This window comes from Crotalus tigris, unplaced genomic scaffold, assembly GCF_016545835.1.
Source record: "Crotalus tigris isolate CLP2741 ecotype Arizona unplaced genomic scaffold, ASM1654583v1 scf7180000017771.5222438, whole genome shotgun sequence".
Classification (NCBI taxonomy): Eukaryota; Metazoa; Chordata; class Lepidosauria; order Squamata; family Viperidae; genus Crotalus; species Crotalus tigris.
The window spans coordinates 2982312-2998274 of NW_024096622.1; the positions used below are offsets into that span (position 1 = coordinate 2982312).

At 43.9% G+C, this 15963-nt stretch overlaps 1 protein-coding gene across 1 annotated transcript; it reads left to right on the forward strand.

The window, feature by feature from the left end:
- Window positions 1-1835: 1835 nt before the first annotated feature.
- Window positions 1836-11730, forward strand: DEGS1 (delta 4-desaturase, sphingolipid 1). The gene is made up of 3 exons (XM_039341695.1): window positions 1836-3439; window positions 7716-8458; window positions 10940-11730. The coding sequence occupies exons 1-3, from the start codon at window positions 3358-3360 to the stop codon at window positions 11084-11086; spliced, it is 972 nt and encodes a 323-aa protein (XP_039197629.1). The 5' UTR covers window positions 1836-3357; the 3' UTR covers window positions 11087-11730.
- Window positions 11731-15963: the final 4233 nt, after the last annotated feature.

The following is a 15963-nucleotide window of genomic DNA, read 5'->3' on the forward strand; positions in this document are numbered from 1 at the left end:
ACATGTCAAATACAAGGCCCGGGTGCCAGATGTCGCCCGCAAAGTGGTTTCATGTGGCCCGTGAAGCCATTCTGGAAACAGGGAATGGCCCTCGCTAGCCGGGAGCCAATGTACAATTTTGTGGTGGCCATCTATGCTGAAATGCATTCAGTCTTAGCTCCACAAGGCTGTCTGGAAACAGTGAGGAACCAGCCCCTGCTGCGTCAGCCCCACCAACTGGGTGTATGCTGGGGAGGTGTCACCCTTTGTGAGGAATGAAGAAATGCTCCATCACCTGGAAGTGGCCAGCAAATGGCTCTCACCTACTTCACATATCTGGCTTGATGGGCTCTGGGGGAGGGGTTTCGGCAGGCAGCGGGGTGCTCTCCTCACAGTGCTGAGGAGAGCCTGAGCCGGGCGGTGGAAATCCAAAAAGAAATGCAAGGTCACCCAGCTCCCAGCCTGCCCGGTTTCAGCAGGCAACGGGGTGCTCTCCTCACAGCGCCAAGAGCTGAGCTGGATGGCACAAATCTGATGAGAAGTGCAATGCTGCCTAGCCCCCAGCCTGCCCAGTTTCAGCAGGCAGCAAGGTGCAAAGTTGGCGAGCTTCACACTGCCCGGCTCAATCTCTTGGTGCTGTGAGAGCGCCCCGCTGCCTGCCGAAACCATGCCCACCCAGTAGGCCACACCTACTCCATCCATGCCCACCCAGTAGGCTGCACCCCCCGGTTATCCCCCCTGACCCCCCCAGGGCAACTGCAGTGCTGATGCAGCCCTCAATGAAATTGAGTTTGACATCCCTGATGTAAGGCTACTATGATTATAACTATATCTCTTCCAGGAATAATCACTTTTGAACTTACTATGGATCCTCCTCCTTTGATCGACTTGGCTCAATATTTTTTCCTGGCTCCACTGCATGCAAACCCTTAGGTGAGAGAGCCATTTTATTTTTTAAAATATATATTTGTAATATGCATTTATTGTCATAGGTTTTTAACAAACAACCTTATTCTGTATCTCATATTTTTTTTTCTCCTCTTCCTCCACTTGTTATATAAAACAAATAAAGGTTTTGGTTATGTCAATTGTTTTATATTTTATTCCCCCTCCCTTTCCTATTCTGTAATTTGTTGTTTCCCCCCCCCCCCCCCGTTTTCCTATTCTGGAATTTATGTTTACTTGTTACTAACAGGCAGAAAGATATTAACTAGTACCATTGACTTGTTATTGAAAATGCTCTCCCTCTGTGGCAGTTATTTCTGCAGCCTGCAAGAACAAAAAAGAAGTTGAAAGATGTGTTGCTAATCTCCTTTTGCTCTGTACAAATGTGTTTTGGTTTTTTTACAAAAAATAAGATATAGAAAACAAAAATCATGTAGGAAAAAGATAAAGGGAAGGTATAAAGGAATAAAGAATATTGAAAAGTTCCAACTTTCTTCCATAATTATAAATATAAAATACATTAATCTTTTGATCACAAATTTTGTAAAACCTAATACTTAATCATAAACATTTCTGTGAGGAAAAATGCACCCGCAGCAAACAGCCGTGCCTTCCCCCCCACAAACCTCATAACCTTTTGATACCCTTCATTCTAATGAAGCAGCCAGGTCATCCACTTTTGACTTAATGCCTCACCTACCTAAACAGATAATATGCTTAAATTCATTCCTATCTTTTCCTGCCTTTGTTAGTTCCTTCTCCTGTTTGCTCTTTACCTGGTCTTTGATCATGTAATATGTTACTAGGAAATAGTTGCTTACATGAAGACATTTTCCAATGAAGAAACCTTTGTCAGCATTTAATGGTAAAGCCTATGTATGTAACAAGTATATAAGAAGCAATAAACTCAAGAGTTTGTCAAGCTGTGTCCTGCAGCTTCAAACCTCTGCTTGAGACATGCCTGTGTCTTTTTCTAATCGTCCAACCTCAAATTTTAATGTAACATTTCCTTCGGTTTCTAGCAAGAAGTCCAAAAGTGTCTTTCACATAAACACAAAGTTGGAATTTGATATCCGTCCACACATTCGTCTCTCCTTCCTCCCCGCCCTCTCCCCCAGTTCACAATCTAGGATCTGCGAAGTCAGCATCCACGCCTCGTCTTCGAGTCCTGCGTATCCTTTGAGAGTCCAGTTGATATCAATGTGCTCAACGCCAGTATTAACATCCTAGAAGTGGACCGCATGGGTTGCCGGCAAGGTTAAAGCGCCGCTCAGGCCAGGCTCCTGTTGCCAAAATGCTGTTGTTACTGGGGGGGAGGGAGAGGGGGGCATGTCCGGCAGAAGGCCCGAACGGAGTCTCGGATTGCGGATTCTCTGCAGTCAGTTATGCTGAGGCAGCCCAAACACGGCTGCCTCAGTGTAGAACGAGGCTGGCCGCGCCGAAGCGAAGAGGAAAGGCGAGCGCTGCAGTTCTGTACGGTAGTTTGGCTCCGAGTTAGACTCTCGAAGGCGCGTGGAAACATTTAAAACATTTATATCTTGAATTTGAATTCTGGGCGGCTCCCAACCAACAGTTTAAAAATTATATATATATAATTTTTATATAACCACCTAATATATCCCTTAAAGCCAGTTATCTCAGGCCCGGATACGCTTCCGTTTTCACGCTCCCAGACATCGCTGCAATTTTTTTTTTCTTTTTGGCTGAGCAGATATATTTACCCGCAGCAGCCATCACGCGTTGCAAACCGCCCAGGGAGAGGTTTCTGTTGCAAAATACATGCACATCACACACATAAGCGATTACTTATAAAGCTTACAAAGACAAATCTTATGCATTACATTAAAACACCCGAAATATCATTTCAAAACAAGAGACACTATTGATATAGCCCTGAAGAAGCCGGCTCTCAGGCAGCAAAAGAGCGGGGTCTTCATTATAAAAGGTGGGCCGGCGTTTCCCAGCGAGAGGGAACACTTCCGCGCCTCTGCCGCCCTCAATTCCAGTGGAAGAGGACTCCGAGTATCATTTCCTAGGGTGATGACACGGGGTGGGCGCCGTCTGCAGAAGTCGCAGTAATGGTAGCGTAATATTATTAGCCACAAGACCATTTCCAAATGAAACGCCTAACCCTAACGCGAATCCTCTCCAAATGTTTACGAGAAGCATCAAGGGAAGAAAAAAAAGGACCACTTTGAATCTGTGGCCGTCAGGCTCCTCTCAAGAGGCTCTGTTTCCGTGACGTCACCGCCCGCGGGAGCCAATGGGGCCGCGATGAAGAGGCGGCCGTCAGCAGAGGTCCTCCGCCCTCCAATGTGAGAGAAAAGGAGTCAGCCGAGTAGCGGTGTTGAAGTGCAGCCGTTTGCAGCTCCTTCGGGTCGGTAGAAAGAGCCTCAGGCAAGACCACGGCCTGGTGGCGGCTTTTCCTCAGGCATGGGAAACTTTGTGGCCCGAGAAGACTTTGAGTGGGTCTATACCGACCAGCCGCACGCCGACCGCCGCAAGGAGATTTTGAGTGAGTAGGAGCATTTCTCTACCTTGGGCCGCCCCGGCCTCTTGTGCGGCAAGCGCCGCGTTGCGCCGATGCCTTATGTGGAGAAGCGTGCGCGTCGCGCCTTTACGGTCGGTCCAGCTGGCGAGGAAGGGCGTCGCCTTCTCCGAAGCCTCTCCGCGGTTTTCGTGGTGGGAGAGGCTGAAGCGGGGAGGGAGGAGGGCGAGCAAAAGCATCTGTGGTCGCAGTGAGTCACTTTAGAAGGAGACCTTTTACTGACGCTTTTCGACGCCCTATCGAGTTTCTCCGTCTCTGGGTTGATTCCCTCCTTGCTCCAAGTCGGTTAAATGCTACTTTCTTCTTGGTAGGCGGTCATGTAGAACTTCACGTGACATCCCAGTTGTGGGTTTTACCATTAACTCTCCAAAGAAAATGTTGGACTCAAGTTCCACTCAGGCTTTTCCTACCTTCAGAATTTATGCGTATTTATTTGCTGATTTATTAGTCTATCTTTTAGGAATCCAATTCGTTTGTCCCATTGTTCCTCCTACAACAGCAATCTTCTGAAGGAGGATCAGCCTAAAGGGTGTGATGGTCACTAAAGAAACTTCCATGGTTGAGTATCGACTGGAACCTGGGTGTCCCTGATTTCAGTCACCATTCCTTAATCATCCATTCATATTTTTTTTCCAGCCTTCTCTTAGAGTGCATTCATTTTGCTCTTGGGCATCTGCTAGCCTAGTGGTTCTCAACTGGGACCCCATTTGGGGTCGAATGACCATTTGACGGGGGTCGCCAAACAAGGCTGTCAGCCATTTTTTCCCCCTTTTCTTTGGCCATGTCCCTGGCACCCGGTGATGTATAAGTGGTTGGGGGTCACCACAACATGGGGAACTGTATTATGGGGTCACGGCATTAGAAAGGTTGAGAACCACTGTGCTAGCCCAACACCTTACTTACAATACTAGTTTATGCTGGCTCTCCACCTACTGCTTTTTTAAAAAGTCCCTATGTGTGTAGATATGTAATTTGGGAATGTGATTTGCATCTAGGCAGTTAAGTAACTTTTAGTATTATATCTGGTTGTGAAAGCTGAACAGTGATGAGTAACAGGTAAATCAGTGGGCCGAGTAAAGGCTGCCTGCTTTTTGGATGTGCTGAGCAGCTAGTAGACTCACATACTTTATGCAAAGAAGGAGATTAAAAGTTTGTGCTTAACACACAAACTTGCTGAGGGAAATGGAAGATGGATATATAACATTAAAGAGAATGTTGAATTTATTCTTAAATAATCTGAGTTGAAAATAGTTGCAGGTTAAGTATTTGTTCAGGTTGCCATCAAGAATTAAATCCAATTTGATGATGAACAATTAACTATATCCAGATAGACAAGTCTTTTTAAATGTTGTATAATATTGATGAAGCATTGAAAAACAAACTGATTTATTTAAAACAGTTTAAATTTGCCTTCCCCATGTCTTGGAGTATAATTATTAATTTTTATTAAGTGTTTACATTAGTAAACAACAAATGCAGAAATATATAAAGGAAAGATGCAGGAAAAAAAGTTAAAAGGGAAAGAAGCAACTTCCATCCTTCCTTACAAACTCATTATTTCTCTGCTTTCCTTAACATTACAATAATTCCTTTATTCCCTTATTCAATCTTTTTTCACTAATCAATTTAGAAATTAGCATAACACACAAACCAACCCAAACCCTCCAAAACATCCTTAGTAAACTAAAAGACTCAGCAGCCCCAAAAAACAAACAAACAGGAATTTACAACATACAGTGCAACAGCCAAAACAGGCAGAAGAATAGTAAAACAGAAACACTAATTACAGTAGTAATCAGAAGACCTGATGAAAACTCTTTAATTTCACAACATACGGACAGACCTAACCATAGTTTCAACTGGGAAACTGACCAAACTGGCTTGGTCGCTGAACAGTGAGAAACTGGTGAAGCGGGCACAGCAGCGCCTGCATTTTCTGCGTCGCATGAGAAAAATACATCTTCCTTCCCCTGTCCTGACCACTTTCTACCGGGGGACGATCGAGAGCATCCTGTCATACAGCATCACAGTTTGGTTTGGAAGCATCACTGCTTCAGACAGGAAGGTGGTGCAGAGAGTGGTGAGGATGGCCGAAAAAATCATTGGCAGTTCCGCCCATCCAGGACATAGCACAGAAGCGTTGTTTGAGCAGGATCCATAAGATCATCTGGGACACTACACATCCTCTTCACGACCTGTTTTCCTTGTTACCTTCTGGGAGGAGGCTTTGTGGTATCCGTAGCAGAACATCCAGATTCCGCCATAGTTTCATTCCATACAGCTGTTCTATCCCAGCCTATAGCCGTCCTTGTTAACGGCACAAGGACCAAACCCTTGTTGATAAAATAGGCTGGAGACTTTAAAATAAAACAAACCCCTTTTAATATGGGTGACAAACCTGCAAATAGTCCAAAACACAAACAGCAAAACTCAATCCAAATGAAGGAAATAGTCCACAGGAAACACGATACAAACAGAAGAGTAGTCACAAGCAAGAAGAACAGACCAGGATCCAAAGAAGTACTTTGCAAACGGTTGCCTTCAGCAACCAGCACGCCCACACATCTTTTTATACAGCAGTCCCAAGGTGTTGCCTCTCAGTGCCTTCTCCTTTTTCCCTGGAGTAGTCACATTGACTGCTGTTAATTTACTCTTGCTAATTGACGATGTGTGCGTGCATCAATTAGCATGTCCATCAGGTGTGAGTCCTCCGAGTCTGACTCATTCTCATACAGCTGAGCTTCATCAGGAACACGACTGGAAGGCCCAGGCTCTGCATCAAACCTGAGTCCTGTAATTCATCAGAGCCTCCCTCTGCCCCTGATGGCCCTTCAAATGCCTCCTCCACCTCCTCCTCAGATTCCTCAGACTCAGCTGTTGGGAGCACAGGCTGGCACGGAATCACAACAACAGCATTAACCTTGTGAACTCTCAAGCTTCCTCCTTCCATTATATATTTAAGATGGACAGTATTTAATATTTATTGTTATGTATATATAGGGGTGTAGGTCTATACATATGTTGTACATAGTATGTTTTGGTATGTGTCATGTATGTGTTTCACTTTGAGAACAGGCAACTAAATTTCATTTTTGATGTGTGCCGTTGTGCCCACAGTAAAAAAAAAAATGACAATAAAGGTTATCTAAGACAAGTCCAAAAACTTTAGAGTACCTGAAAGCCTGGCAATCTGACAAATTGGTCATGAACAGACATATAAACATTAATAACATCTACATACTGTGTAAAAGACAATTGACCAACCAAAAAGGGAACAGAAAGATCAAAATACTACCTCACCAGCAAGCCACAGCCAGATGAGCATAGATTAACATCAGACCAACAATCAAGAAGTGAACAATACCCCAATCAAGGAACGGCCGAACAAGGTAACAGTAAACAACCCAACCAAAGAATCTCCAAGACCGCACCCATCAACACTGACAGGGCAAAGGGTTGCAAGAAACCCCTGAGCCACAGAACAAAGCCACAACCATCTTGGGAAGCCCGGCCGCCCCAGCCCAGCACTACATCGCTAGACCGTAGCTGCCCCAGTCCAACACTCTGAACTGAAGCCATTCCCAGCCAGTCCCAACCTAGCCTGCTAGCATGGCGTGAGGTCACAATCACCTCAGGAATGTCCACCCTATCTCAGAAATTCTCTTCTGCCCTGCATTCCATCTCCTAAGCTGACCTTTGCTATCTTCTTCCTCCCACTTCTTATGGGAGGAGGCAGCTGCTGGCCATGTGAGGTCTTCTTCCCCAGGTCTTGCAAGGAAACTGCTGCATATGTTGGGAGGAAAGCCTTGTGTGGCCAGCAGTTGACATGCAAAGGGCCAGGCTCAGTGTGCTTGGTTCAGCAGTAGCAATAAGAAAAAAGGAAAACCATAGTGGAGTGCAGGAGGCCAAAAGGACTGAGATGGAGGGGACATAGGCAGGTGGCAAAAGTTGAAGCATCCCTTCAGTCATAAATGTGGGCGGGCTGCCAAATATTCAAACTTTGATCACATGACTCCAAGGGTACTACAATGGCCATAACTTTGGGAACTGGGTATAATTACCATTGATTCAGTGCCACTGTAAATTCAAACAGTTGTTGTAACTCAAGGACTACCTGTAGTCTGTACATTTGTACTAACTCATTAATTCTTTAATGTAAACTTCTAACTTTTGAAGGAGTTTTTTATTGAAATTTCAATTCTGTTCAAATTGTCAGTTGATATTTATTCTCTTCTTTCAATAGGTAAACATCCAGAGATAAAAACCTTGATGAAACCGGACTACAATGTAATCTGGTTGGTTGTACTTATGGTGTTTGCACAACTTGTTGCTCTTTGTCTAGTTAAAGATTTGGACTGGAAATGGGTTGTATTTTGGGCATATGTATTTGGCAGTTGTCTCAACCACTCCATGACTTTGGCAATTCATGAGATTGCTCACAACAGTGCCTTCGGCAATTCTAGATCTTCTTGGAATCGATGGTTTGGAATGTTTGCCAATCTCCCACTTGGTGTACCATACTCCATATCGTTCAAGAGATACCACATGGATCATCATCGTTATCTTGGTGCAGATGGAATTGATGTGGATATACCTACCGACTTTGAAGGATGGTTTTTCTGTACCCGTTTTCGAAAATTCATGTGGATTATTCTCCAGCCACTTTTTTATTCTGTTCGACCCCTCTGTATTAACCCCAAGCCAATATCTCGTTTAGAAATAATTAATTTATCAATTCAATTTATCTTTGATGTTCTTGTATACTATTTCCTAGGAATAAAATCATTGTTCTATCTTCTGGCAGGAATGATACTGGGGCTGGGCTTGCATCCTATTTCAGGACATTTCATAGCCGAACATTATATGTTTTTAAAGGGGTATGAAACATACTCATATTATGGGCCACTAAATAAGCTTACCTTCAATGTTGGCTATCACAACGAACATCATGATTTCCCTAACATTCCTGGAACAAGTCTTCCACTGGTAAGTAAATATTAGTGCATTTATTTTGTTTTTACAGCTTAAAAGCCCATTTCATGAATATAGCCAATTGGCTTCTAGCTACTATTCAATATCTGCATGATTTGCAATCTAGTGTAGTCATAATACTTTGAAATTAATATAGGATGTGTTTACTTTCATTACAACTAATGCTACTAACTACCATTACAACTTCTAAGTGTTTAGAATAGTGGTTTTCAACCTGTGGGTTGGGACCCCATTTGGGGTCGAACGACCATTTCACGGGGGTCGCCAAACAATGCAGTCGCCATTTTTTTTCTCCTTTTCCTTAGCTGTGCTACTCCCTTTTATTCTATTGGCTTTTGAAAGCCAATAGAATAGACTCTCTTGAATGGAGTCTAATTCTATTGGCTTTCAAAAGCCAATAGGAATTGTCCAGGCTGTCTCTGGCCTGCTGAGCCTGCCAAAAGTCCCATTCTGCAAACGGTGCTGCACCAGTTGAGTAGTCCTCGACTTACGACCGGTTGGGGGTCGCGGCATTAAAAAGGTTGAGAACCACTGGTTTAGAATGTAATAGTGAAAGTAAACTTTTAATGAACTAAACAGTCCCTTGTTTTAAATAATAATGCTTACTCTTCAGAGCAGTAGCATATATTTAGATGCCAAGATTCTTTAACAGGACAAGAGATAATGACCCCATATACCATCATTTGATAAAGTTCAAGTATTTTTGGCAAAGTAGACTCTTCACAATCATTGATGTAAGAAAGGGATTTATAATTACCACTGGGCAGTTGCTTCCAAGCAGGCCTTAGCTGAAAATATATACATGTAGCTTTCCGTTCAAGTTTGCACAAAAATTGCTCTATAAAGTTACCTAATATTTCAGATTTATTGTAACTTCTACCACAGTGCTAATAAGTTGTCTTGTGTCAAGTCAGAATCATCAAATTTAGCCAATAATTATGTTGTACAATTTCTGTACCCATACATTGCTTGCTTCTTCTGCGGGCTTCAGCAGACTTGTTTCAGATTTCCTGTTGATGGCCTTAACAGTTTTGTTAGCAGTTTCATTGAGGAGTTAGAGGAAGTAGGTTTATACAGTTTGCCTTGCTGATTTTGAAAAATATGGGATAGAAGAACATATGGGTGGAGCAGTGTCAAAATTTATAGGGCATAAATAAGGATATCTAGGATACAATGCCCAGATACTAGGACTGTCCAGAGTTGTCATGGATTGGGCAGCCATACAAATCAAATAAATAAATCCAAACTGTATAAATATCTGTGGGAATGAGAGTTTCATTACAGAAGGTATTAGGGCATGGAATATTTTATGGAGGAATAAACTGCTAAGATACTTCTTTTGGAAGAATTAGCAAAAATATTTGAAATTAATGCATTGACAGTATAATCCCAATTCTTTTAGCAAGAAATGTAAGAAAAGTTTTTAAAGAATTTTTATTTATTCTATAGCAGTGGTGGTGAACCTATGGCACGGGTCCCAGAGGCGGCACTTAGAGCCCTCTCTGTGGGCACGCGCACTGTCGCCCCACTCCTAGGCCTTCAGCTGGGTTTTATAAAACCTTTTTGCTTTAGGCCTCCACCGCCGTGTGCAAAAAAAAAAAAGGTTCAATTAAAGAGTCAATTTCAACTCGCGGGAAAAAAAAATCTTGCAAAGTTGGAATTGATTGATTGAACTGATTGAACTTTTTAGTCCCACCCAGTCTGTCGTTACCACCGCAGCCATGCCCACCCAATGGGCCACACCCAGCCAATGGACTACACTCAGCCAATGGGCCACACCCACCCAATTCATAAGTGGGTTGGGGTTGCAGTTTGGGCACTCGGTCTGTAAAAGGTTTGCCATCACTGTTCTATAGCTATTCCTCTTAAACAAGCAACTCTGTTGGAAGGCATGCAACAAAATTGGTGCATTGGTGGAACTCCCTAAAACATTCAACAGTGTTGGAAATCAGTTTTTAGGAAGATAAATAATCTGTACACCACAAGTTCTAGTAATATCTGAATTACGTTTTTTAGTTTTATAATGGTAATAGCAAAGGTATCTATAGCCCAGAAATAAAGGTGATTAGTATTTCAGTGCTAGACCTTGGTACTCCAAAATTACTAGAAATGGTTTTAATAACACCATGAAAACGTCGTAATAGTCATAACGAGGTATGTATGATATTAGGTACATTTCTTTTAATCTAATATTTTTATCTATTTGCTAAAATTCAGAGTCAATTAAGACGCATTTATCTCCAGTGCTGATACAGGTTTTATAGAATAGATAATCATTTTTATGGGAAATGTAAAGAAAATGTGTCAAACTAGCTTTGTTTAGGACCCAAGTGACAAAAATTCTTAATTTGTTCCCAGCTGGGATACCGTTGCAAACTTTTCTTAATTTGAGGCTTTGAAAACAAGTTTTTTGCATCTTAATATTAAAGATGGAATACTGAATTAATACATGTATGCATATGTTTCCAATTTTAGCTAAAGAAAATGGCTCCTGAATACTATGACCACTTACCACAATATAACTCTTGGATTAAAGTGCTTTATGACTTTGTGATGGATGACACTGTCAGCCCATATTCACGTATGAAAAGACCTGTAAAAGGTGATGAGAAACAAGAGTAACCTTTCAGACAAAAAGTATCTTCACAAACTTCAGAGGCGTGTCTTCATAGTGGCTGGAACAAGATGTCGCTTGATAAATACTTGATGGCTTGTTATCTTGAGCAAGGCTAGAATGTGGATATATTGTTACATTTTAAAACAGATCTTTGAAAAATTAAAAACATTGATAGAATCAGAATGTTCCTCTTTTTTCACTTTTTCTGGCATAGTTCAGTGCATAATGTTATTAATATAGTAACTTGATTCTTTAAACTTAGTTGTTTAAATTTATACAATTTCTTTCAAGTATCTGCTGACTACAACTCCTCTGCATACTCCTTATTTTACTAACAAAGTGTAATTATTAAACTTAATTTTGATTTATATGGTATATTAAAATGTCTAGCTTAAATCTCTTCTAAATACATGTATGCTATTGATTAGCATATGTAATGCTAATATAGCAGATAGACAGTATTGCATTATTACTTTAAAAAATACAAACTCTTTAAAATACCAGTACTCTGACTTCAAAATAAACATGCTTCCAAAGAGCTGAAACAATTGTATTAAATTTAATTAAAATCAGCATCCATCCATCAGAAGCTTGTCTGTGTAAAACACTTTTTTCTTCTGTGAAATAAAGTCAACAATGTGATAGCATATTTTGCATTTGTGAAAAAAGAGTTTTTCTTCTCCTTCTCTACTTGAAGCCCTAGAGAATGTCATCTGATCTTATTTGAAGGATATCCAGAACCTGCAGAACAAGAACTTGGGTGTATGAGGGTAAGATGAACTTAAAGATAGTGGATTTTAATTTGGCAGTCATTTAGAAGGACATTTTTATTTTAGAAATATTAGTATGCAACTGATAACCAACATATAAATGTTGAGTATGCCACCATGGTGTCTGCATATATCCAAAAGTGCATAGAGGATGTCTGTGTCCTTAAAAGCATTGTTGTGAGGGCGAATGATAAACTGTGGCTGATTTATGAGGTCCGCAAGCACGGAATGTGGTTTTTAAATCTGGCAATATGCTGGCATTTAGAATAGCCAGAGCTAATTTGAAAAGTGCCATAAAAGGTGCAAAGCAAGCCCATTGCCAGAAAATTCAGAACTTTTTTCAGGACCCAACAAATACCAGACACATATGCCAAGGAATCCAGGCTGTTACAGATTATACAGTGGGTCCATCGAGATGCAAGGATGACAGACTTCCTAAACGAGCTGAATATATTTTTTGGAAGATTTGAGGCATCAAATAGCACTCCTGCTAGGAAAGCTGTGCCCATCCCGATGAGCAAATGCTTAGCTTTGATGTCACCTCTGTCCAGAAAACACTGTGGAAAATTAACATTCGGAAGGCAGTTGGCCCAGATAATATCCCTGGGCGGGTTCTTAGGAAATGTGCTGATGAGCTGGCTTGTGTTCTTACAGTTATTTTCAATCTATCATTGCAGCAGGCAGTGGTCCCATTGTGTTTTAAGATGGCCATCATTTTGCCAGTGCCAAAAAAGTCCATAATTACAGGCCTCAATGATTATCGTCTGGTTGCACTGACATCCATTATTATGAAATGCTTTGAGAAGCTGATAAAGGACATTATTGTATCTAGACTCCCGCCAGCATTTGATCTGCTTCAGTTTGCTTACCGACCAAATTACTCTACAGAGGGTGCTATTTCTTTTGTTCTCCATCTGAGTTTGGAGTATTTAGGGAAAGAAATATTCATGTGCGTTTGTTGTTTGTCGACTTCAGTTCAGCATTTAACACAATCATTCTCCAGCATCTAGTAGATAAACTGGGCCTTTTAGGCTTAAACACTTCTTTCTGTAATTGGATTCTTGATTTTCTTACTAACAGACTCCAATATATGCGAGCTGGGACAAATATTTCTAACACCATTTTCTTGAACACAGGTTCTCCTCAGGACCGCGTCCTAAGTCCACTGCTGTTCACCCTGTTGACCCATGACTGGTTGCCACAAAGAAGAGGGAGTCCAGCTATTCTCCAAAGCGCTTGAAGGCAGGACAAGAAGCAATGGGTGGAAACTAATCAAGGAAAGAAGCAACCTAGAACTAAGGAGAAACTTCCTGAGAGTTAGCACAATTAACCAGTGAAACAACCTGCCTCCAGAAGCAGTGAATGCTCCAATGTTGGAAGTTTTTAAGAAGAAACTGGACTGCCATTTGTCTGAAAAGGTATAGGGCAGTGGTGGTGAACCTTTTAGAAACCGAGTGCCCAAACTGCAAACCAAAACCCACTTATGTATCGCCGGGTGCTGGGTAGGCGTGGCCCACTGGATGGGTGTGGCTACAGCAGTCACGGCAGACTGAGTAGGCGTGGCCAGGGTGGGCATGGCCACCTTGATGTTGCTCCTGGAGATGGATGCCTCTGGGGGCCTGGCCGGGTTGGGGGAGATCCAGGGGGTCCTGGCAGGTAGGGCGGTGGGCAAGAGGCTTGTCCTGCAGGGCGAGGTGAGGCGAGGGAGGGGGCAGGGTGGGGATTAGGGTTAGGATGCCGCTGCTTTCCCCCCAGGACGAAGCGCCCTGCCGCAGTCCAGCAACAGCAGCAAAGCTTGTCCTCCCCACTCAAGTGGCCAGCAGCGGCTCCTGGGCTCCATCCGAGTTGAAGAAAGCGAAGGCGCAACAGCGGGATTGCTCTCAATAAGGCGAGTGCACACAAGCGAGCAACACACCCGGCTCTTATTGTTTGAGAGCAATCCTGCTGCTGTGCCTCTGCTTTCAACTTGGATGGAGCGGAGGTACCCAAGCTGCGGCACCGCCTGCCTCCTTCTCCCCCTGCCCCGGGCCTCAGGTCGGCGCAACCAGCAGCTTGCTCAGGTCCATTAGGCTGCCACCGCCGAGGAGAAGAGTGGTGAGGTTTTGAGCCAGCCGGCCGGGCAGGTAAGAAATAAGTCAGGGGATGGTGGCTGGCTGGCTGGGGAGGAGGAATACTGGCTGCTTGCGGGGAGGATTTGCCAAGCCTCAGGGCAGCAGCATTGGCAGCTCCCCCCACCTAGCCCATTTCCCCGGCTCCATTACCGGCAGCAGGTCCCTCAGCGACTGCCCCACAGCCCTCACTGTCAAGTTTCCATTGCACAAGCTTCCTGGAGCTAAGGAGAAGTGCAGTTACTGAGTCACCAGGCGGGTCTGGTGGGGGGGCGTTGCCTTCCGCTTTTCCTGCTGCGGCATTGGCTGCTGGTGTTGCCCTCCTGAGAGGAGAGCGCGGTGATTGGTTGGTGGCCACACCACAAATGGGGATTGATTATCCCCCAAACCCCATCGCTGCCAAAGGAAAAAAGCAGAGTCTGTGTGCGTTCCTGCCTTGCCCATATCAACCAGCTGCAGCACGCCATGGAGAGCCTGATTGCAGCTGATCAGAAGCGAGGGAAACGCCGGCGGCAGCAAGCAATCCATGCAGGGGGTGGAGAGGAAGCGCCGGTGGCAGCGAGGCAATCTGTACAGGGAGGGAAATGCTGGCGGCAGCAAGCAATCTGTGCAGGGGGTGGGGGAAAACTGCCGGCAGAAGCGAGGCAATCTATACAGGGAGGGAAATGCCGGTGGCAGCAAGCGATCCGTGCAGGAGTATGGAGGGGAAGCGCCGGCGGCAGCGAGGCAATCTGTACAGGGAGGGAAATGCTGGCGGCAGCAAGTGATCCATGCAGGGATGGGAAGGAAAACGCCAGCAGCAAGCGATCCATGCAATGGGGAGGGAACGCTGGCGGCAGCAAGCGATCTGTGCGGTGGCCAGCAGAAGGGAGATTGTGGCAAGAGCGATCTTTTTCTCTATTCCCTCCCTGGCCCTTGAGCTCAACACCTCTTTCTTTGCACCATGAGTGAAAGTGCTGGTGCACGTGGCGAGGGGGAGGGGAGCAGCCCAGCCTTGCCTCCCTCTGGGGCAATGGCGCCCATGCCCACAGGGTTGGCTCTGCGTGCCACCTGTGGCACACGTGCCATAGGTTTGCCATCACAGGTATAGGATATCCTGCCTGAGCAGGGAGTTGGACTAGATGACATACAAGGTCCCTTCTAACATTATTATTATCATTATATTTTTTATTATGGATCATTGCACAGTCAGCCAGATGTTCAGACTGGATTTGGCATTTTGTCTACCTATCGAGTCCTTACCCAGGACCTGGGATAGGCAGATGTGGATGTTTGATGGTATTACAGATATCGTCGCAGGATGGAAGCAGTTCCTAGTAAGGCCGCCTTTTGCAATTGACTAATAGCGAATTTGTCAATGCCAATGATGTTCAAGTGGTGCTCCAGTTGTTTTGGGATTGCACCCAAGGAGCCTATGACTATTGGTACTACCCTTGCTTGCTTTTGCCACAGTCTTTCTATTTCTATTTGTAGGTCTTTGTATTTTGTTATCTTCTCCAGTTCTTTCTCTTCTATTCTGCTATCTCCAGGCACTGCCACATCCACTATCCAGACTTTTTTGTCTTTCTTATCGACAATTGTTAAGTCTGGGGTGTTATGTTGCAGGTGCTTGTCTGTTTGAATTCTGAAGTCCCAGAGCAGTTTAATTTTATCATTTTCTATGACTTTCTCTATTTTATGATCCCACCAGTTTTTGCTTACAGGCAAATGATATTTTTTGCAGATCTTCCAATGCACCATTGTTGCTACTTTGTCATGCCGCTGCTTGTAGCCAGTCTGTGCAATCTTCTTGCAACAGCTTACCAAGTGGTCCACTGTTTCTTCAGCTTCTTTGCATAAGAGCCGAGGTGGCGCAGCAGTTAGAGTGCATTACTGAAGGCCACTTTAGCTGACTGTGTTCAGCAGGTCAGCGGTTCAAATCTCACCGGCTCAAGGTTGACTCAGCCTTCCATCCTTCTGAGGTAGGTAAAATGAGGACCCAGATTGTTGGGGGCAATATAAATA